Source organism: Polyodon spathula, chromosome 12, assembly GCF_017654505.1.
Source record: "Polyodon spathula isolate WHYD16114869_AA chromosome 12, ASM1765450v1, whole genome shotgun sequence".
Classification (NCBI taxonomy): Eukaryota; Metazoa; Chordata; class Actinopteri; order Acipenseriformes; family Polyodontidae; genus Polyodon; species Polyodon spathula.
Genome location: NC_054545.1, coordinates 7,708,795 through 7,733,161, shown reverse-complemented (window position 1 = coordinate 7,733,161; position 24,367 = coordinate 7,708,795). Strand labels below are relative to the sequence as shown.

Genomic DNA, 24,367 nt, shown 5'->3' with positions numbered 1-24,367 from the left:
TGAGAGATTGTAATAGAACTATTTCACAGTAAGGTATGCTGATACTAACATATATCTTATTGCAATGGAATCATGCAGCACTCCAACACACCTCTGGCACAGCAATATGAACGGGCTAACATCAATCCCTAAGAAGAACATTTATACATTATCAGTGGTGAAGCTGTGTGATATAATAACAAGAAAATAGATTTGAAAACACAAAACTCACCAGAGGGTGGACATGTATTAACCAAGCTGTTTTTTTTATTTTTTTTATTTATTCTTTGCTGCTGCTTTTTACAATACAATGGAATGTCAGTGACAGTGTCAATAGCTAGTTGTGTGAACTGAGTTAAATAGTATCATCCAACTATTAGGTTGTGCACTTCTGTCATGTTAGTACAATACATTTAAACCGTGCTTGATTAAACATTGATTGGTAAATTATTGTTATGTTTTTTATATTATAACATTGGTTTTGTTTGTCAGTAATTGGTGCTCAACCTATGTTCAGTTCCTGTCTCCTTATATACTCATATTCATAACATAAAAGACATTATCCATCCAGGTGTGAAATTGAACACCACTTATAATTTTGAGTAATTATAGTAACTGTAACAGAAAATATTAAGTGTAATCATTTTTTTTTATGATTGTATACAATTATTTATCCTTGTGCATGGAAGATATAAGTTAGATTAAATACCTGTATAGTGAATAATTGTCTCTTATTAATCCTTGTGTGGTATGTACTGGTTAACACTGGCAACAGGGAAATTCCCTACAGTCCCTGTGTATATATTGTGGACCCAGGGACCAAAGGGGTTATGTCTGCACATAAGCATGTGTCAGGTGTGCATTTTTAAGATCTTGATAATCGCTAATTGTGGTGCTAAGACTCGGACATTCCCTACTATCATTCTTGAGAGCTATCCTCAGAACTGCAGCACTTGGTGAAACCTATTGGAAGACTTTTCCACAAGCGGTACTGTACCTGCATTTATGCAATTTTGTTATAAATTCTTATTCATGGTGATTATTGAATATGGGTTGAAACAGTATAAATATGGTTATTTTAGTTGATGGTTTTTTTAGGCTTGGTATTTAAATACTAATGTTGAATTGTAGTAGACCAATGCAGTTTACATAAAATGTGTAATTTGTAATAATGAAATGTTGCAGATTTGTAATAAGTTTAGCACTTGTAAAAGGCACCAGATTGGCAGAAACGGGGACCCTGAAATAATCTGTTTATCCACATAACACTTATGTGTGAGCATTCAGTCATTGACCTTTTTGAGTGACTGCCAAATAAGGTGCTAATTATAATATCCATTATCACAAAAATCTTGAAGTCTGTACAAAAAAAAACTGGTTATGGTACTGTTCCATGACTGGAATCATTTAAAACTGATACATGATTCCACATTAGATGTGATTTCAAGAAGAGCTTTAGTTTTTTGTGTCTTGTGAGCTTAACTTGGTTAAAGGACATCTGGAAGAAGCCAACCAAATCCCTAAATAATGATTTTACTTCATACTGGGATTTTTACAAGTTTAAGAGCCAAGATTTAAATAAAAAAAATGAGTAATTGTTATGAAAAAGCCTTTATACCAATAGCAAAATATTTAATTAATGTTTAATAAGTACTCGCAACACAGTGCCGACATAACTCTGCTAGCACTGCTTCAGCCCTGTATCACTGCTTTCCTGACTGAGTTAATGGGTAAAGTAACACTGTGATGGACTCCTTTCAGAATCTTACCAACCATGCATTCCAGAGGTACAGGATTTTATTGTCATTGGTGCATGAAGGAGCGCTTCTGATCCAGCTGCACTGATTAAAGATTAAGACTTTACAACATCAATTTTGCCCTCTCAACAGAATTCAGAATTCAGCTACATATAGCGTAGTGGTACGGTAACTCTTTCTGTGCACTGAAGATGCTGCCGCCATATCCTATTTTAGCATTATGCATTGCAATGTTAAACAGCAAGACTCGCTTACCATTCTATATTGTATTTTGAAGGGTTAATTTACTAAATCATTTGTATTCGTTTAACGTTTGTCATGTACTCTTCAAACGAGTTTCTTTTCCTATTGCTATATTTTTGTATACTAGTTGTTTTTCAGGAGCGAGAAGGTGACTGCTTATGTATTTGTGTTCATCCTGAAACTCACGGTTTCAGACACAGCTGTTGTCATTGTAATCCGGCATTGATTCAAGCACTGGCTCAAATAATGAGCTAACCTGCTCAAGAGTCCCAGTGGCAATCAAGCTGTAATAATTATAACCCTTTTAAATGCTCTTGAGATACCTATATGATGTAACGTCTTTAATTGCGTTGTTGGGCATTATTTATGTTCTATATGTATTTCAGGTGACTTGGGGCCTGTTTTTCAAAGTTTTAACTTTTGATCAGTCAAATACATTTTATACTGTATTCAGCATGGGGATAATAGAGTTACCATCAACAGGATAGGACTTTTAAAACACTTCTGAGCTTCGGGAAGGGGTGTCCTTGATTCCGATTACAATTCTATAAGTGAAGTGAACAGGAGCATTGGGAAATGTCTCAAAAACACATACATTTATGAATCATGTTAGTTATGTTTTTTTAAGACTCTGTAAAGTATGAAATGAAAATGTGTTTTTTAAAGCTTGATTCAGACAGGTGCAAGACATTGTGATACTGTATGTACAGTACTAAAAGATAATATAGTTTCCGTGCACTTCAGTTTTCTTAAATGTGATTTTCTATTCTTTAAAATAGATTTGTTTTTAAGGGTGATTTCTACACTGTATCTGTCAGGCTACCCTGGAGACTTGTTTTCATGTTTTTTAAATTCAACTTTATATATATTTATTTTTTACTTCAATTACTTTTAAGTTTGTCAGTTTGGCTACAAACTTGTTCTTGCATGCTCCGTATCCATAACCTTTAATTTAAAGATACGAAGCCTTTACTTTTAGACCAGTGACTGAACAGTATTTGTTGTTCCATAGATTTACATTAGGTTTTGTATTTATCTCCCCAAATACTCGAATTTGAGGATTACACTGACAGTCCTTTACTCACAGGAGACAGTTTCTTTAATCAGTACTTGCACTTTCACATTGAATAAATACAAAGAGTAACCTTGACTTTCATTCAAAGAGAAACTATAAACGACTATACAGCAGACCACCTGCAATCCCTTTCACGTGACGCCCATAATAAAAGCTCCCTCTTACCAGTAAGTAATAAAGCAATTTAAAATATTTTGATAACATTTTTGTTTTTTTTCATTCTACAATGCAGCTTATACTGTACATTTGTACCAGGTCTTGCATAAAACAAGTCTGTACATAGCATCTGAGAACATAATACCATTGAACTGGTTAATAATTATGGTTGACAGAACAGGAACGTTTTGAAGTTGGGTTTTTACTGATACAGACCCTTTTCAAATACTACTCTGTACTTTTCTTTTACTTAGTTGCATTATATACAATGTAGTTCTTTTAGTGATGTTGAATAATTGTATCTCTTGTATGATTGGGTAGTATTTCTTATTAATGCAAAGGTAAATATGTACTGTCATGCCCATATCTTTATCCTCAGTTATTTTTTTAATGTCCACAAAGCATTATATGCAAGCAGGTTATTTTATTTTATTATAGCTGTGCAGTAGATGGAGTTAGAATTACTGGATCAGTGGGTGCGCTCTATTCAAAAAATAGTTGTGCTTGATTGAATTTTGAAGTCAACTACACAGCCCGGTCAATGGTATTCATGGTGGCTGTGTGTCATTACTAGTTAGGCTATACTATTGCAGATTTGATTCATGTTTTTATTGACCTTGACTTTAGTTTAAATATTTAGTCTGATACTAAAAATAAGAACAAAAGCTAGCTTTATATGAACTGTTTTACAGTTAATTGTACTTTTGAACAAAATATTGGAGTTTAAAAGAGGAATGGACTCATGGGGTGGACTAAAACTTTGAATGACTCAACCTGACTCGCTTCAACATGGCTCAAATAACTGGTTCTTTTGTCCTGGTGGAAGCCTTGTTTTCAAAATGAGAAATGCTTCATGGATTACCTTGGGGGGAGGGGGGTAACAACTTCAACCCAAAGCATGTAACTCATTTGTTTACAGCACTGGCCTGCAGGACAGAATTTATAAGGTTGAACTTGCAGACTCATTAATCTAAACTGCTAACTAACTGTGTTGTCACCAGCCTTAAGCGCTACAGATCCTTTATTTTTATAAAGCAGAAACCCTTCTGAGACTAACTGGGACTCAACAGTAAGGGCTTTATATTTTCACACTTGTCGTACTGTAAAATGTGAGTTATTTAGCACCATGGATTTTTTTCTGGTGTGAGAAAGACATTAAATATAACCCTAATCTCACGGACCATAATGAGAAGGAAGTTTACACAAAAAATAGTGTTTAGGATTGTAACTGATATTTAAAAAAAATGAATAAATAAAAAATCTGTTATCACAGTTTTAGTATTCTGTTTACTTGATCCTCTTAGCCACATCATACTTTGTATTGCAGATACACACAATTCAGACATGGAGGCATTTAGCAAAGCTGTTGTGGAAAAATAATAATTTTAATGCAGTGTTAGACACAAGTGGAAATGAAGATGAATGTTACTGTTCCCCTGTGGTTCATGGGTGAAGGAATTAACGCAGCTTGTCACTCTACCCTAGCTGTGCTGGTTTCCAAGGCAACTAGTATGTACGTGTTTCAGGCTAGCCATAGTGACATACTTGCAAAAAGCAGCAGCCTTCTCTGTTCTAATATCATGCAGTTGTTCTAGTAACAGACAGTGTTAAACAATAGGTGGGATTGGGTTAGGCAGACCTTACGATAAAAGGTGAAAAATATAGTTGTGTTGAACATTTTATGAAGGATACAGAAATTTAAAATATATGCGGTGGATTTAAAATATTTTTTATTGATATTTTTGTTGTTGATAGGTAGCTGTACACATAAAAGGCATATTAAGCGTGCCAACTAGCAATTTTGAACTGGAGTCTGTTGTGTGAACTACTGACGGCACGTGATTGTTGCTTGTACCACTTGTTATCCTATAGCCTATAATATGAATTCTGTAGTTCTTTTTTTTTTTTTTTTTTTTTTTGGAGGGAGGCAAGTGAGAAGACATTGCTCTTCAGAACTGAGCTTGATTGTATACTCCACAGTGCCTGTGTTGGGTTACTGATTGGATAATCCTTAACTGCATCTCAGTAATTTTATGTCACAGAGCTGCTGCTATAGATTGCTACTGTATCAGTCGAGCTCCTTGCTCCTCCTGTGTCAAGGGAAATAATTATATTTAGTAACATAAGGCTAGGAGGAGTTCAGTGTCTTGTGAATGAGATGCAGGCTCATAAAGTACCACTGTGTGTTTTTTAAGCAGGCCTGCTTGTAAAGTTCTCTTTGGACTAACCTTGCGCAGATACAGGGTATACCAGAGCCACATAAAACTCAATCTTTAGTAAAAAAAAATATTACAGCTTTAAGCTATGCTGCTGCACTTTGTGTTCAATTCCATCTATACCTTTTCTCATTTGAAATGCACAACATGTATTAGTCAGCATTACTTTGTGGCGTTTTGATGACACCTCCCAGATAACTGATTAATACCTGGGCCGTTAGGACTTCATGAATGCAACTAAGTGCTGATACAGCTACCATACTGAACACTGAAACTGCATCCCTTGAGCAGCTCCTGAGTGTGGTTAGCAAACTAAAAACCGATTCTGTATCCCGAAAGCCAGACCATAGGGAATGCATTAGAAAACCTCTTCAAGGGTTGGCAAGTATGACTGTAGAAATGAATTCAATCTGGAAATTATACTTTTTATTCTCCTCAACAAGTGCTGAATTGTTCTTTCTGTCATGTAAAGCCCACATAAATGTGCTAAATCTTCTTCCTAACAGGCCTATCACTATAATTATGTACAGGCAAGGTGTCTGTATCTTAATATCCACACCCCAGATTCAGATTTTTCTCCATTACTGAGATTGTGCTTGGTTTATAAATTAATTATATGCACACAGAGAGCATTTGATTTAAAATGTAATTGCTTCATGTACTGCAGTCCTTGTGTAGATACTACAGAGTCCAAGGATTACTGTGAAGAACAACATATTATTCATAACACATGATAGATACACACACATTGCCAAATTGGTGTTTATAGCTGATTAAGTAATCCAAGAGGTAATTGCAATTTGAACATAGTTTGAAATAGTTTCCTCCTGCAAAGATGAAAACTGTCCAAGGAAATTTGTTTTATTTTCCGTAAATCAAAAAAAAAAAAAAAAAAGAAATCAATAAAATAATAATATAAGTGTTATACTAGATGGTACCACTGCTTGTCATGCCTAGTAAACTATTACTCAATACTTTGCTTCAGGCATGAATTTATTATATGCTTCAGAAATCATACAAACATAGTGTATCAGCTGTGATTTTAAGTCCATACTGTTTTATAAATTGTAATGTAGTGTTTTTTTTTTTTTTTCCCTGGCAAGATGTTTTTGAATAGCAATTGAGAAGCTCTGTTTCTCATCAAAAAACCCAAAACAAAACCAATACTTAAGCCTGGTGTACGTATTGATTAATGGACAATTACATTTCTAGTGCTATAAAAATGTAAGAAAATAAAGGCGCAAAAAGGTTGTGTCTCTCTGCTAATGGTATTTTCCGGTGTAGATAAGGAAAGTGGTAGACTCCCAGTATACTTCAGATCTTTACTTGGTAGTAATTAGAAGAGGTACTTTGACCTGCTCTTTTATTTGCTTTTTGCCTAGGCGTTATAAGTGGATTTTATTGCAGGGAAAAAGTTTTATTGAAGTGCTTTTGTTTTTAAATGGCAGTTTCCTGAAATAATCCAAGTTGTGTATTCTAATCTTGCTCTGTCCCAGTGTATATGTGTTGCATTGTGATCTGGTGCTATAAAAGGTAGGAATCCCTTTTCAGCTGCTGATGTACTGGATTTAATTTTATTTTTGACAATATTGTGCCTTTTATTAGAATACACTGACATTTACCCATCAGTTAAAAGTACCTTTTATTTTTCAATTTGTATATTAAACAGAAATTAATATATTTGTATCCTTCAGGCAAAACATAGCCTTAGTCCTTGTTGTATCATAATATTGCACCTTCCCCACAAGTCACCCTTGTGAATTAGGTGCTCTTCTCTTCTTAAGGGCATTAAGAAATGTAACAAATATTTCAAGCACAATAGCTTTACTCAGTAGGTGGTATTCCATAAGCTAATTCACATACAAGTTTTATTAGCTTTTGTATAGATACAAACTTATAAGGTAACCTGTTTATAAAAATCAGATTAGAAACCAGTGGTTAAAGAAAGGGACTTGTTATCAGGTTCCAGGTTCAATCCCAGCCACTGACCCTGAGCAAGTCACTTAGCCTCCCTGTGCGCCGTCCTTTGAATGAGACGTAAAACAAACAAGGTCCTATTGTAAGGGAATGAAGCAGCAGTTGTGATGCATAGTTCACACCTAGTCTAAGTCTCTTTGGATAGAGAAGACTAAAAGACTAATTCATAACTTTTTGCATGTTTTACTGATTCTACATAATATCACAGTAGCTTGTCACTCAATTGTCTTTAAATCCGGAGAATACTGACCTGATGGATGTTATTATGGAAATAAGCACTAGGGTGTTCAAAACCTGTTGCAGGAAGCAGTAATAGTTTCCACCAATGGGATACGAGATCATCCCGCTTGTCAGACAGGTTACTGTGGCAAGACATGTGACACCTATTCAAAGAAGTTTAATTGGCAACACCCTTCACAAACTAGAGGCCCTGGAATTTTGTCAAGTAAACAGTGGAAGATAAGTCAGGACTTGCCATGTTTTACGTAGATACTGCCTTTTCTCTGTCTTCTTGCATCCACATTGCCATTTTAAGAAGCAGGGTTTCTCTAGAACAACTAAAGTTACAGGAACAGAGCTTTGGAACTGAAGAGGATTGATTTGCAGATGAAAGTAAAACGGGTGACTGCACACCAGGTAGGAAAGTCTAAGGTGTTGGTTTCTCTCTCTTTCTGAACAAGGGTTAGTTTGTAGATCTCTTCCTGTCTAGTAGGTCATCTAAATGAAGGTGGAATCTTTGAAGTGACATAATAGATGTATTGCTCTATCCAATTTAAAAACTGTTGTTTAATTACTACCGAATTACCAGTGTAAAAACACTGTAAACATGTTTTATGTTGCCCACTTTATCATACTGTTTGCATATTTTAACTGTGTTGAAGGTGGTTTGCTATAAGTGACCATGTTTGTCTTAAGTGATCAATCTGTGCAAACAGAAGATCAGGTAATGAGAATGAAGAAATGTACTCTAAAGTAGCTTCCACTGGGACATGTTTTTTTTTGTTGTTTTTTTTTTGTTTACTGTTTTCATGTTTATACTGTTTATTCATGCTTCCTTGATTTGAAGTATTTTAAAGTGTTGTTATTCACAAGACTGCTGGGAACTTTAAAAGAGCTTTTAAACTTTGCTATGTGGATAAATGGCCCTCAGCAAGCTTTATTTATGGGAAACAGGATGTTGCATGCTATTGTATAAAGGAGTCTTTGGGTTCTACATTTTAATAAATCAAACTTTGCAATTCAGAATGTTTGTTTTATTTTTTTCCCAAACATTTGGAAAAGGACACAAATCTTAAACTGTAAATAATAATCAAAGAATAAGAGCAATGCAAAACAAATTAAACATGCTGTTTTCACCAGCTGTTTAACAATAACAACAATAATATTAATAATAATAATATAAAAAACCCCACTGAGTACAATTCCTCGTTCAAGAACAGAACAAACTAATGTACTGTGCTGCTACCGGATTATATCAGGTTTTAACCAAGCCTCCCTGAGCCTTCCAGCGTGGTGTTTAAAGTTTACTTTGTCGTGTCTCTTGAGTGGGATCAGTGCTTTAGTGAAATAATTTATTGTCAGCATGAAGGGGCTCATTAGTCGCCTTTTCAAAGTTTTTAAATGAGTTTTTTGGTTGTCATTACACAAGTCTCCTGTTTGGCTGAACAGCAAAATGACAGTTTGGCAGTTGGCTGGCTCGTAACAGGGGCAGGCTGCTTCTTTTCAACTCTGGATTTGCCTTTTGTGTTTTATAAAGGCCTTCTATTAATGCATAGTGCAGGGCCAGTAACCCTGGGATTAAACATCTATACAGTGGAGTAGGAGGGAGGGGGTTTTCCTGCTTTGTTGTTTGTTTTTGTTTCTTCTTATGTGTTACATGCACATTTATGTGGCAGTTGTATTCCCTCTTCTGAAATACCTGCATTTGCATGAAGGCTTTTGTTGCTCTCAAAATCCACATGGAAACAAGCTGAAACAGGTACTAGTGCTACTTAGTCCCTATTTAGTCCCTATTTAGTCCCTTTGGTTAACAGCTAATGGGAGATCATGTTGGCCCTCTGGCTGTTTATGTATAACACTGTTGGACAATGTTCTGTAGCTGTATTAGCTGAAATAGTCATTTCCTTCTAAAGCTGTAGCCAGGGTTTTATTGAAAGGTTTCTAACTGATCATAGAATATACAATATTGTACTGTATTGTTTAATATAATAGCTAGACTAATATATGCTGTGTCTGGTGTTTTTCTTTTCTAACCTGTATTTATAACTTCTCTATCAGTGATTTAAGAATGGTGATCAATAGGGATGTCACATTTGTGAAATAAATTAACCTCCTGCTGATTTTCCTAGATGAGGTTTTAATAATTCTGTATCGCAACAAAAGCAGACCTGTAATGCTTTTCCCAGTTTTGAAAGAATATATACATAGAATATCACATTTTGTTTTTAAATGACTGCAGTGGTATCTTCTTTCTGTGTACTAGTATAAACCCTGTGAAGGACACACTCTTTTAACTCATCATATTAGTTGTTTATTTATTGTTTTAGTTTATTTAATTGTCAGTATGTTATAAGGATACTTGCCCAGTTGTGCAAACGTGAGAAAAGTGTGTTAGTTGAGGATAAAGCTGATTAGCTTGGACACCTCATATTTTGTCTTTAACAGACAGGAATGCTTAATTATCCCTAGCCCATTTCCATTAATGTTGTTGCTGCTTCTGATGACGCCCAGCCCACGTCGTCTGCCCCTCCCCCCCTCTGGTCATGTGTGCCTTTTTTGTTTGCAGTGGAATAGTTTATCACGTCTCAACTAGTGCTGCAGACCAAACACACAAACACGGGCAATCTGAGAAAATGAAAAGTGCTGATGTTTGAAGATGGCTGGCTAGCTCTTTTTGTCATACTTTTGGTGTTAGTATTTGGCTTGGGCTAAACAATACAATGGATTGTTTCACCAGGATCTACATTGGAACTTTGATTCCAACAAGACTATTTTCACTTTAACCCTTAGGTGCCCAGGTAAGAGAACAGTTTTCAGAAACTTACACGATACTTTTTAAACGGCACTATTGGAATTGCAAATAGCTCTAGACCTCAGTTTTGTTTAATAGAGATAGAAATACATTAACTAAAATCTACACGATTGGTGTCTGACAGTATTTATTTAGTTGTAGTCAGCTACCACAACTTACTTCATTTAAATTCTTTACTTATTTTGTAGGTAAACAGATCTTGCTACTAGTAAAAACGAATAAGGACCTAGCTATTAAGCAACTGTTCTCAGTTAATAGACATGTGTTTTCAAGTTATTTTGCTTATGCATGATAAATGCATTCAAAATCAAAACATATTTTAAGAAAACTGGTCAATTGGTGGATAAAGTATTTGGTTGGCTCAAATCTGATGCATGGTCTGGTGGAAGTCTGCTATTACTAATACTTTATTTGGCCTGGTATTTAGTGTTTTTATTCCCTCTAAGGAAATACTAAAAATGAACAAATTAAGTATGTAATTAAATATTGCAGTTTCTAAAAACCTGCTTTCCCTTCAGACTCCTTATTGCATCTACTAATTTGAATTATGTTTCTGCTGGGTGTTGTTACAAATGTAGCTAGCTTAAGTAAGTAATCATTGGAACAAACATTTGAACCTTTTTTTTTTTTTTAAGTGCAGTAATGATCATTAAAGTGAATCAGATAATTAAGGAAGAAAGCTGTAGCTCGCTTACCTGAACTGCATGGTTCAGTTTGGTAAATGTCTTTTAGGGGTTTGTTTAAAAAGTTTGTTTAGAATACAAAAGAATTGGAAAGAATGGTGTATTCGATCCCTTGGGATGCAACTGACAGTTAAGCAAATTAGGCACCAACAGAGCAGTGTGTTGCTATAGCAACAGTGCAATTAAATTACTTTACTGTCAGCCATAATATAATTTTCCTGTTCAGAGGCTCATGGGACTTGAACTTCCATTTGGTTCAGTTGAATTGTATCCAGTAATGGACTGTACGGTGGCAACATTTTATCTTTCACATGCTATATTCAATAAATGTTGGCCAATTGCACTGTTCCAAATTGATAAAAAGTGTGAACAAGATTTTATTGACAATTATTTTCTGAAAACAGTAGCTAATAATGTCATTGTACTGGAATTATCATGGTCTGTACACCGTTTGCTTTGAATAGGTGTAAATGGCAACATGTATACAACACATTTTTCTCTGTTTTATCAAGGTTGTATTAGTAATTTTAATTTTGGGATGCTCAAGTCATGAAGAAAAGAAGAATGTCTATGCAGTTTCAAGAAAAATAAACTAAACCGTATACAAAGCACATTTTTTAACAGATCATGCGAAATCTAAGAATTTAACCATGGAAACAGTGACTGTTTCTGTAATGAAATGTTTATGAATCGATCAAAATAGAAGTTGATTATAATATAATAACATGTTTTCAAGCCATGTTAAAAGTTCGAACAATAAACTTTATTTTGCTAAAGATTAAAAAAAAAAAAAAAAAAAAATTACGTAACAAAACAAAATTGCTTGTATTGTTGTTCATTCTTTTTTCCTGACTGTGGCATGGTTTTGTTTTTCCACAGGAGTCTTGGTCTAAATGGGTCCAGTCATGCCTCCCAGCAAGAAGCCGGAAGGTTCAGGAATCAGTGTTTCCAGTGGACTGAGCCAGTGCTATCCAGGAAGCGCTTTAACCAAGGACCTCCAGGAAGCTGAGGAGCTGGACTTAACACTGCCCACCATCAAATTGGAAAAAGGGGCCATGGAAGATGAAGAGTTGACAAACTTGAACTGGCTTCATGAGAGCAAGAACTTGCTCAACAGTTTTGGGGACACTGTGTTGCGGAGTGTGAGCCCTGTTCAGGAGATTGATGACGATACCCCTCCTTCCCCCGCACATTCAGACCTGCCCTATGATGCCAAGCAGAATCCAAACTGCAAGCCTCCGTATTCCTTCAGCTGCCTCATATTCATGGCCATCGAAGATTCTCCTTCCAAGAGACTGCCAGTAAAGGATATTTACAATTGGATCCTTGAACATTTCCCTTACTTTGCTAACGCCCCCACCGGGTGGAAAAACTCTGTCAGACACAACCTGTCGTTGAATAAGTGTTTTAAAAAGGTGGACAAAGACAGAAGTCAGGTATGTTTTTAATCTTTTACATTTTCAAGCCTGCATAGGCTTTATTTGCACCAGGGTACTAAAAAAATGCTGTGATAGTTCATGCTTACAGGCAGATTAAGAAAATGTTTGTTTAAAATGGATATAGACTCAATTTAATATACCCAAGTGTTACATTCTGCAACTATTGTGTTTCATTCTGCTTCTGTTCCCTAATTCACAGTTTCAGTTCCTGGAGATTTTACAGTATTGGTATTTTAAGAGACATGGAGAAGACCAGCTGATCTAGTTTTGGTACCACTTTCCCATAAATTGAAAACAAGGACAGTGGTAGAATTTCTTTTTTCAGTGTGTCCAGTGGTTTTTATTTGTTCCTGCTGACTTTCCATAAAGTTTTTGGGATCTGTTTGTCAAGTCAAGTTTGTTGTTATTGTTCACAAGAAAAAGGAAGTTTCCTTAAAGGGTCCTCTTGTACTGTAACCTGTTTGTGTTTGCACAGCACTGTATCATGACGCAAGAACCCCTGGAGTAATTTTAGTTCAGAGTAATGTTCAGATTTGAAGGTGAGGTTCTCATAGCCTAAATAGTGCACTAACTTTTACAATTTTTTTTTTTTTTTGCGCAGCAGAATTTTCTAACAGGTGTAGCTTGAACATGCTGTATCGATTCAGGGTTTCACATTTTAGTACCTTTGTTTGTTTAATTTGCAAAGGAACATTAGCTGGCATGAAACTGAATTACTCAATTATTGCTGAGAAAAGGCTATCTTTGTACCGTATTGACATTGTACTTCTACGAATTGTATTTCTATATATATATATATTTTTTTTTTAAAAGATCAATAACACGGACAGTATTTTTTGTATTGTAATTATTTTGAAGTGTTCACAAGTGTGCATTAATATATCAAAATAATATGTGGATTAAATGGGTTTACAAATGTCTAGTCTTAATTTAAAATACATTTTATTACACCAAGATAAAGGTCCTATATTGAGCTAACCAGATGCATTTTACAGACAGGCATGCATTCTGCATGCCCGCATTATAATGTAACAAAGTGCCCGCCCCTGTGTATATTATCTGTTATGTGTTGCGTGTGTTGTGTTTTAATGTTGGTGTATAGTCATTGGTACACGGGATATAAACGGGTCTGTGTAACACGAGTGTTTAAAAATGTATATTTGTATTTAGGCACGAGGATTGCACAGCACTTCACGTGCAAGTAAAATGTAATAATATGTGAGCACGGGGAATTGCACTTTATTAATTCACGTGCTGGGATTCAAGTGAATAATTAATTGGTAATTGAATCCCAGCACAATAGTATATATAGATGCACGTTGTCACATACTGGCGGTTGGGTGTTCGGTGAGCGGAGAACGGGATTGGAGACGGAGGAAATAAGTAAGTAGTAATAATAACAACAAAGTATCCGCTCACCGTGTTTGTCAGTGTCTGTCCGTGCACCGTTTTGTTAAGTTTAGTCTGTTTTTGTTTGTCTATTTATTTTGGCGTAGAGTGCCGTGTCCTGTGTTTTTCGTGTTTGTGTAAACCTTTTATTTTGTATTAAACCGGCGCCAACAGGCGTCTTCATCACTTCATTTCATCCGTCCTGTGTTTTGTGTATTTCATTACCTTTCCTGGTTCTGACGCCGCCCACTTCGGCCGTCTCTGTGACACGTGGTGTCCTGCGTGGGATTTAACAGCGCCTCCAAGCGTCAGACCAGGAGAGGTTTTTTTTTTGTGTGGGGAAAAAAAAAAAAAAAAAAAAAAAAAAGGGGGCGTCTTTGGATTACAAAAAAAAAAAAAAAAAGAAAGAAATGGGGAGAAGCAGGAAAGAGGATAAAGAGGTGAGGGACAGGGAGGAGGAGTGCCGCCTAAGGGCCAGACATCCCCGGCGATGTAACCAGTCCTTGCCGGGGTGCCTCCTCTGCAACCAGGACCATCTCTTTGCCAATTGTCCCTTCCGCTGCCCCTACCAGGAGGGAGAGGAGGAACTGCCGCAGGAGAGGAAGGTGAGGAGGTGGCAGAGAAGGGGAAAGGGGAAGAGGAAGGCAGAGGTCCCACCGCTGTCTCCACAGCCGCACCAGTCTCCTGCAAGTGAGGGAGAGCCGCACCAGTCCCCTGCAAGTGAGGGAGAGCCGCACCAGTCCCCTGCAAGTGAGGGAGAGCCGCACCAGTCCCCTGTATCAAGGGGAGACTACACGCCGCTCCCACCTCCACCACCAGGAGACTACACGCCGCTCCCACCTCCATGGGCAGGAGCAGAGCAGCAGGAGCTGCCTCTGCCTCCGCCACCTCCACCGGCAGGCGCAGAGCAGCAGGAGCTGCCTCTGCCTCCGCCACCTCCACCGGCAGGGGCAGAGCAGCAGGAGCTGCCTCTGCCTCCGCCACCTCCACCGGCAGGGGGAGAGCAGCAGGAGCTGCCTCTGCCTCCGCCACCTCCACCGGCAGGGGGAGAGCAGCAGGAGCTGCCTCTGCCTCCGCCACCTCCACCGGCAGGAGCAGAGCAGCAGGAGCTGCCTCTGCCTCCGCCACCTCCACCGGCAGGGGGAGAGCAGCAGGAGCTGCCTCTGCCTCCGCCACCTCCACCGGCAGGGGGAGAGCAGCAGGAGCTGCCTCTGCCTCCGCCACCTCCACCGGCAGGAGCAGAGCAGCAGGAGCTGCCTCTGCCTGCACTCCACCCACCAGCAGAGTGAATGCCTGCTGGAGTCCCTGTCCACCAGCAGAGGGTGAATGCCTGCTGGGTCCCTGTCCACCAGCAGAGGGTGAATGCCTGCTGGGTCCCTCCCCCACCAGCAGAGGGTGAATGCCTGCTGGTATCACTTCCCCCACCAGCAGAGGGTGAATGCCTGCTGGGTCCCTGTCCACCAGCAGAGGGTGAATGCCTGCTGGGTCCCTGTCCACCAGCAGAGGGTGAATGCCTGCTGGGTCCCTGTCCACCAGCAGAGGGTGAATGCCTGCTGGGTCCCTGTCCACCAGCAGAGGGTGAATGCCTGCTGGTATCACTTCCCCCACCAGCAGAGGGTGAATGCCTGCTGGTATCACTTCCCCCACCATCACGAGGAGAGGAGCTGGAGCTGCCTCTGCCTCCACCACCTCCACCAGGGGGAGAGCAGCAGGAGCTGCCTCTCCCTGCACCACAAGGGCCAGGACTAGATGCTGGCGGTCCTCAGCAGCCCTTGCATAGGCTGCTGAGGGAAGCACGGGGAAGAACCTCCCGGCTGCAGTGGCCGAAAAGAGGGCCAACACCCGCACCCCAGCTTGTCCTGACTGCCAGCCTCGCTTCGCCCAGGGATGCCAGCCTCGCTTCGCCCAGGGATGCCAGCCTCGCTTCGCCCAGGGATGCCAGCCTCGCTTCGCCCAAGGATGCCATGCCTCGCTTCGCCCAGGGATGCCAGCCTCGCTTCGCCCAGGGATGCCAGCCTCGCTTCGCCCAAGGATGCCAGCCTCGCTTCGCCCAAGGATGCCAGCCTCGCTTCGCCCAAGGATGCCAGCCTCGCTTCGCCCAAGGATGCCAGCCTCGCTTCGCCCAAGGATGCCAGCCTCGCTTCGCCCAAGGATGCCAGCCTCGCTTCGCCAAGGATGCCAGCCTCGCTTCGCCCAAGGATGCCAGCCTCGCTTCGCCCAAGGATGCCAGCCTCGCTTCGCCCAAGGATGCCAGCCTCGCTTCGCCCAAGGATGCCAGCCTCGCTTCGCCCAAGGATGCCAGCCTCGCTTCGCCCAAGGATGCCCGCCGCTCTGCATCGCCTGGGGTTGCCCGCCGCTCTGCATCGCCTGGGGTTGCCCGCCGCTCTGCATCGCCTGGGGTTGCCCGCCGCTCTGCATCGCCTGGGGTTGCCCGCCGCTCTGCATCGCCTGGGGTTGCCCGCCGCTCTGCATCGCCTGGGGTTGCCCGCCGCTCTGCATCGCCTGGGGTTGCCCGCCGCTCTGCATCGCCTGGGGTTGCCCGCCGCTCCGCATCACAGCCGGAAGTACTGTGGCCGGAACCCCACGAAGGGGAGCTGCCGGCCACGAAGAAGGGGGAGGAGGTCTGGAGACCGCCAACCCCAGCAGCAGTTTCGCTGCCGGAGGAGGGGGAGGAGGTCTGGAGACCGCCAACCCCAGCAGCAGTTTCGCTGCCGGAGGAGGGGGAGGAGGTCTGGAGACCGCCAACCCCAGCAGCAGTTTCGCTGCCGGAGGAGGGGGAGGAGGTCTGGAGACCGCCAACCCCAGCAGCAGTTTCGCTGCCGGAGGAGGGGGAGGAGGTCTGGAGACCGCCAACCCCAGCAGCAGTTTCTCGTGGGGGAGGTCCGGAGACCTGCTCCCTCTGCAGTTTCTTCCCTGCAGGAAGAACGGTGGTTGAAGCCCCACCAAGGGGAGCTGCCGGCGCCGAAGGAGGGGGAAGGTCAGGAGACCACACCCCAAGCAGCCTTTCCGCTGCTAGGACTACCCTGGCAGGAGAATGCTACCCTGCTGACAGCATTACGACCTGTGGGCCCCTGGAAGCCTCTGGTCCTGGCCAAGGACTTTGGGCGGGACTTTTGGGCTTTTAAGGGGGGAGGTGGCCATTGAGGCCATGTGTGCTTTGCACAGGAGGGGGTATATGTAACAAAGTGCCCGCCCCTGTGTATATTATCTGTTATGTGTTGCGTGTGGTGTGTTTAAATGTTGGTGTATAGTCATTGGTACACGGGATATAAACGGGTCTGTGTAACACGAGTGTTTAAAAATGTATATGTGTATTTAGGCACGAGGATTGCACAGCACTTCACGTGCAAGTAAAATGTAGTAATATGTGAGCACGGGGAATTGCACTTTATTAATTCACGTGCTGGGATTCAAGTGAATAATTAATTGGTAATTGAATCCCAGCACAATAGTATATATAGATGCACGTTGTCACATACTGGCGGTTGGGTGTTCGGTGAGCGGAGAACGGGATTGGAGACGGAGGAGTAATAAATAAATAGTAATAATAACAACAAAGTATCCGCTCACCGTGTTTGTCAGTGTCTGTCCGTGCACCGTTTTGTTAAGTTTAGTCTGTTTTTGTTTGTCTATTTATTTTGGCGTAGAGTGCCGTGTCCTGTGTTTTTCGTGTTTGTGTAAACCTTTTATTTTGTATTAAACCGGCGCCAACAGGCGTCTTCATCACTTCATTTCATCCGTCCTGTGTTTTGTGTATTGCATTACCTTTCCTGGTTCTGACGCCGCCCACTTCGGCCGTCTCTGTGACACCCGCATTATAACCTAGTCTTCCCAGTACTTGCTGTATCCCATTTTATCAACTTCCCACCCTATAAAGAGTAGAGAAATACAGATCTGTGTCTGTTTGGTTGATGTGGAATTAAACTATATGTTGAGAAATGCACCTCCCTTCAGTACCAGTCTGAATGTTAAAGCCTTTCCTTGTGACTTTCAGAGATCATTGCCATCTGGTCCTTGGCTGCATGGAAGAATATTTTTGTATATGTGTCCCCATGGCAACTGGGTAGCAGTTGACATGGAAAGTAAGCAGTTGCTGTAGCAACAGAGAAACCGATGTGGCAGCCTCTCTATTTTGCTGGGAAAGGATAGCCTACCAGCGCAAGAGTAGTTAAGGCACACAGTGCTCTAGGTGTCAGCAATGATCCCTTAAACTAGTCATAGCCTGTTTAGGTGGATAATGTAATTTACTTAACCTATTAAATGCCCTTTTCAAGTTCAGCTGCTAAGGCAGTTCAACTTCATAACATAATGTATGCTTGACAACTGGCTGTGTTGCAGCATTTTTACATGTATGTAATTGCAAACAGTAACAAACTCTTTTTTTTTTATTTACAGTAACGTTGTGTTTCTATATTTTCAGTATTCTTTTAAGAATACAATATTGAAAGAAAGACTCTGCTAATCTGCTACAGTAACACTTTTTGAAAGGATACACCTTTCATTTTAACACTCCAACCATAGTTGAAATGAACAGGAATGTATAGCTTCCTGTGAGACAGAACTCCCTCATGGATCATTGCAGTGTGAGAGAGAATTATTCTGTGCTTAATTCTCTGATGGCAAAAAAAGAACCACAACTGTGCTTCTGGGGCAATAAATAAACTCAAAGGTTATTAATTTTATTATGTTAACCAATCATTTCCCATGGATTAGTATTATTTAAGTATAGTACTTACCCCTTTTAATTGTAGTATTCCAATTTCTTGGCTGTCACATCAAACGTTTTCATTATAAACTGCTAATTTAACTGCTGCTGTTTTTTTTTTTTTTTTTTTTTAAAGATCAATTAATCAACTGCTGTCTAATGATTTTTAAAGATAGTGTATATAAGAGAGAGACTTAAAGTATGAGAGTTAAAGTATATGTTTATACGTTCAATAGGGCATCTTCTTCACAAAAAATATTGCATGTTTTCTGCTTTGAAGTAACCTATATATTGTTATTGGAAGAAAATGAGTCATGGTGTGTTTATTTCTATCCAGAATACATCTCCCAGACATTTGGTCAGAAGCAGTGTGATTGCTCATGTTGTGTTGGGAATGAGGTCAGCTATGTCTACCTCAACTTCACTAGTGTAAATTATGATTCAACGAATGTTTGTTACCATAGCAAAAGACCAGTTATAAAACAGTCCTGGAAAGAACAGTAAAACTGCAGCAGATAAGATATTGCACCTAACAAGGAGGCTGTGTGGTCCAGTGGTTAAAGAAAAGGGCTTGTAACTAGGAGGTCCCCAGGTCAAATCCCGGCTCACTCATTGTGTGACCCCGATCAAGTCACTTAACCTCCTTGTGCTCTGTCTTTTTCGGGTGAGACGTTGTTGTAAGTGACTCTGCAGCTGATGCACTGTTCACACACCTTAGTCTCTGTAAGTCACCTTGGATAAAGGCGACTGCTAAATCAACAAATAATAATTCTTGCAAAAAACTTTCTGTGACTTAATACTGTACAAAAAGATTTAAAGTCTAAAAAAATATTCCTAAAAATACATTATTTGTATGTATTGTTTTTGCTATTTGTACATTCAAATAGGAAAGGAGCTGTCTTAGGAATGTATACTGTACATCTCATTTAAATAACAGAAGACGAATGTTAAGGATTCGATTCTAGGTTTTTCATTTCAGGCCTCCCTTTGTAATGCTATGCCTTTCGTTGGAGTTTTGAAATTTAAAACTCAGATATTTGCTCCAGTGCTAAAAAGTTTTGGTACAGTTCTTGTTTGTATTTATTTTATTTAAATATATTTTTTTGCAGTAAATGCTTAGAAAATCAGGCTTATTTTATCATGAAATTAATTGAAATGTACATGTTTTGAAATGTATATTGGATAATGTACATATTGATAATGTCCTTAATTTAAATAAATTTTTTTTTAAGCCACTTGAATTTCAAAGGCAAAGCGATCAACACTTTTTAGTTTACTATTTAAAGCAAGAAGTTCAGATCGTATTCTAATTTTTATCTGATGTATGACACTAGTCTTAATTGTGTTGTGCAAATTTTGTTCAGCTCTCTGTATTGTAGGTGGCACAGTAGGCTAATTGACTATACTTTCATTTTGTCAGCATTGAAGGGCTTGGTTTATTCTGGCACACATGTCACAGGCATAGTTAGTTTAATTGTCTTGCACTACTGTAGCTTTCGGTTATATTGGTCCATCACATCACAAGCAGCTACACATGGTTGGTACATTTGTCAGTCTCTGCTTGTGAAAGGAATGAATGACAGGGAATGTTAAGGTTTGAGGTGTAGTTGCAGATTTGAATACAAATGCCGCATAACTTCCAGTATGTTTACAGTACATGAAACTTGTGCTGTAGCAAGACTGTCACTCAGTATTTTAACTCTGGTTTGTACTGTTCATTATCGGAGTTACCAAGAGCTCATACATATTGTGTATTCCAGGGTTCATAATAATAGTGCTTACTGTGCAGTTGTGATCAATAAGAACAGAAGCACAGTGCAGAAAAAAAAAAAAAAAAACATGTCAGCAAATTTCAGTGTGTGGACTAGGAAATGAAGACACTTAACCTACTGTACAGTTCTTGCATTTTTTAGGTCATCTCCATACTTGTGGACAAGAATCTAGAAGGTACTCTACAGGTCAAGCGCATGCTACAGTACTGTATGTTACAGTAGTGTATGTTGACCTTAACAGTTTTTAGCTATACAATCCAAGTACTTTCCCACTTGTGGATTTTGGCAAACTTAACATCTTGGATATGCTAACTAACCTTTGCTGCTAAATAACTTTCCACTGCATCATACATGGAACATTGTGTAGCCTATGTTGCTTTTCTGACATGAAAATGTATGGCTTTGCAGTTAGTCTTCCCAGATGAAAATTCTTAAAATGGAGTGTTGACAAATGGATTTAATAGCGTGCATTGAAGATAAAATAGCAGTATTTGAATCACTGCTGCAGTTAATGCCTTTCAGTCTTTTCCAGTACTTATCCAATGTGTAATAAAGGGTGCCTTTTCACTATAAAATAGATCGATTTTGTTTAGTGCTAGTGCCCCTCATTTATTTATTTTTTTATAATTATTATTTTAACTGGATTGATAGAAAACCAAATGTACCTTAAAGTTTATGGAGCTACAAAATAGTTCTAGGAAATTACCTAATGTGTATTTCCATCATTTCGTAGATCTTACATTTTATATATGAAAAAAGCACATATTATTATGGTAAAGTAGAATTACATTTTTTTTTTTTTTTTTTTTTTTTTTTTAATGGTAATGTATTTTAATCTGTTGGTTCAGAAAACGTGTCTTATCGATCTCTGCAGAAACTTCAACGCAACGCTTCCGGTCAATTTTAAGAGGTTGCGTGAAAGAACAAGCTTGACATTTAACACATGTCAATCTTCTCAAACCCCAAGAAGCAACTTGCAGGTGTTGGCTTTGGTCCTTCAATGAGAAGTGCAGCGTGGAAAAGAGTGCAGAAAAAATGTTATGAGAAAAAATAATATGAAATACACATTTAACCTAATGTATGCATATTTCAAATAGGAAAATGTGAGATCTACAAAGTGATGGTAATACACATTAGATAAGATTTACTGGAATTATTTTGTTAGCTAAGAGTACTTCAAGAAACAAAACAGTACAGTAGATGTTTTTCTCAGTTATGATTGGTGTATTTAGAAGCTAAAAGGGTCAGAAGTCACTTGATTTAGTTGTGCAGTTGATAATCTACCTAGACTGCTAGGAATACTAGTTACAATAGGATGTGATATAACAAGATATCAGTTACAAGATAACAGATGCAATGACCTTGAAAGTTACTATAGAATCTCTGTCTTTCTTTCTCTCCATCTCCCTCTTCATCTCTCTGTGTCTATGTATGTATATATAGATACACATACATACTGTCAGTGTGTGTGTGTGTATATATATATATATATATATTAGTACTGTGCAAAAGTTTTAGGCAGGTGTGAAAAAATGATGTAAAGTAAGAATGCTTTCAAAAATAGACATGTTAATAGTTTATATTTATCAATTAACAAAATGCAAAAAAGAAAACTCTACATCAAATCACTATTTGGTGTGACCACCCTTTGCCTTCAAAACAGCATCAGTTCTTCTAGGTACACTTGCACACAGTTTTTGAAGGAACTCGGCAGGTAGGTTGGCCCAAACATCTTGGAGAACTAACCACAGTTGTTCTGTGGATTTGGGCAGACTCAGTTGCTTCTCTCTCTTCATGTAATCCCAGACAGACTTGATGATGTTGAGATCAGGGCTCTGTGGGGGCTATACCATCACTTCCAGGACTCCTTGTTCTTCTTTATGCTGAAGGTAGTTCTTAGTGACTTTCGATGTATGTTTGGGGTTGTTATCATGCTGCAGAATAAATTTGGGGCCAATCAGATGCCTCCTTGATGGTATTGCATGATGGATACATATCTGCCTGTACTTCTCAGCATTGAGGAGACCATTAATTCTGACCAAATCCCCAACTCCATTTGCAGCACCAAACTTGCAAGGAACCTCCACCATGCTTCACTGTTGCCTGCAGACACTCATTCGTGTACCGCTCTCCAGCCCTTCGGCAAACAAACTGTCTTCTGCTACAGCCAGATATTTCAAATTTTGACTCGTCAGTCCAGAGCACCTGCTGCCATTTTTCTGCACCCCAGTTCCTGTGTTTTCGTGCATAGTTCAGTTGCTTGGCCTTGTTTCCACGTCGAAGGTGTATCTTTTTGGCCTTAAGTCTTCCACGAAGGCGACTTCTGACCAGACTTCTCCGGACAGTAGATGGGTGTACCAGGGTCCCACTGTTTTCTGCCAATTCTGAGCTGATGGCACTGCTGGACATCTTCCAATTGCGAAGGGAGGTAAGCATGATGTGTCTTTCATCTGCTGCAGTAAGTTTCCTTGGCCGACCACTGCGTCTACGGTCCTCAGCGTTGCCCGTTTCTTTGTGCTTCTTCAAAAGAGCTTGGACAGCACATCTGGAAACCCCTGTCTGCCTTGAAATTTCTGCCTGGGAGAGACCTTGCTGATGCAGTATAACTACCTTGTGTCTTGTTGCTGTGCTCAGTCTTGCCATGGTGTATGACTTTTGACAGTAAACTGTCTTCAGCAACCTCACCTTGTTAGATGAGTTTGGCTGTTCCTCACCCAGTTTTATTCCTCCTACATAGCTGTTTCTGTTTCAGTTAATGCTTGTGTTTCAACCTACATGTTGAACTGATGATCATTAGCACCTGTTTGGTATAATTGTTTAATCATACACCTGACTATATGCCTACAAAATCCCTGACTTTGTGCAAGTGTACCTAGAAGAATTGATGCTGTTTTGAAGGCAAAGGGTGGTCACACCAAATATGGATTTGATGTAGATTTTTTCTTCTGTTCACTCACTTTGCATTTAGTTAATTGATAAATATAATCTATTAACATGTCTATTTTTGAAAGCATTCTTACTTTACAGCATTTTTTCACACCTGCCTAAAACTTTTGCACAGTACTGTGTGTGTGTGTGTATATGTGTGTGTGTATGTATGTATGTATGTATGTATGTATGTGTGTAATATATATATATATATATATATATATATATATATATATATATGTACTCGCACACACACACACTGAAGAAAAATATAAAGCAATTTCAAAGATTTTACTGAGTTACAGTTCATATAAGGAAATCGGTCAACTGAAATAAATTCATCAGGCCCTAATCTATGGATTTCACATGACTGGATTTACAGATATGCATCTGTTGGTCACAGATACCTTTTTAAAAAAAAAAAAAAGGTAGGGGCGTGGATCAGAAAACCACTCAGTGTCTGGTGTGACCACCATTTGCCTCATGCAGCGCGACACATCTCCTTTGCATAGAGTTGATCAGGCTGTTGACTGTGGCCTGTGGAATGTTGTCCCACTCCTCTTCAATGGCTGTGCAAAGTTGCTGGATATTGGCGGGAACTGGAACACGCTGTCGTACACATCGATCCAGAGCATCCCAAACATTCTCAATGGGTGACATGTCTGGTGAGTAAGCAGGCCATGGAAGAACTGGGACATTTTCAGCTTCCAGGAATTGTGTACAGATCCTTGCAACATGGGGCTGTGCATTATCATGCTGAAACATGAGGTGATGGCGGCGGATGAATGGTCACGACAATGGGCCTCAGGATCTCGTCACAGTATCTCTGTGCATTGAAATTGCCATCGATAAAATGCAGTTGTGTTCATTGTCCGTAACTTATGCCTGCCCATACCATAACCCCACCGCCACCATTGGGCACTCTGTTCACAACGTTGACATCAGCAAACCGCTCGCCCACACGACGCCATACACGCTGTCTGCCATCTGCCCAGTACAGTTGAAACCGGGATTCAT

At 39.7% G+C, this 24,367-nt stretch overlaps 1 protein-coding gene across 6 annotated transcripts in view; it reads left to right on the top strand.

The window, feature by feature from the left end:
- LOC121324491 (forkhead box protein N3-like) overlaps positions 1-24,367 on the top strand; it is a 71,562-nt gene that overhangs the window by 12,467 nt on the left and 34,728 nt on the right. For 4 of the 6 annotated variants that reach the window (XM_041266449.1, XM_041266444.1, XM_041266450.1 and 1 more), the window contains exon 2: positions 11,997-12,553. In XM_041266449.1, coding sequence (XP_041122383.1) covers positions 12,011-12,553 — 543 coding nt within the window. In that variant the 5' untranslated portion in view covers positions 11,997-12,010. Of the gene's footprint in view, positions 1-7,825; positions 8,040-9,980; positions 10,421-11,996; positions 12,554-24,367 lie in introns of those variants that run through there. The other 2 variants (XM_041266447.1, XM_041266446.1) reach the window with 2 other exon arrangements.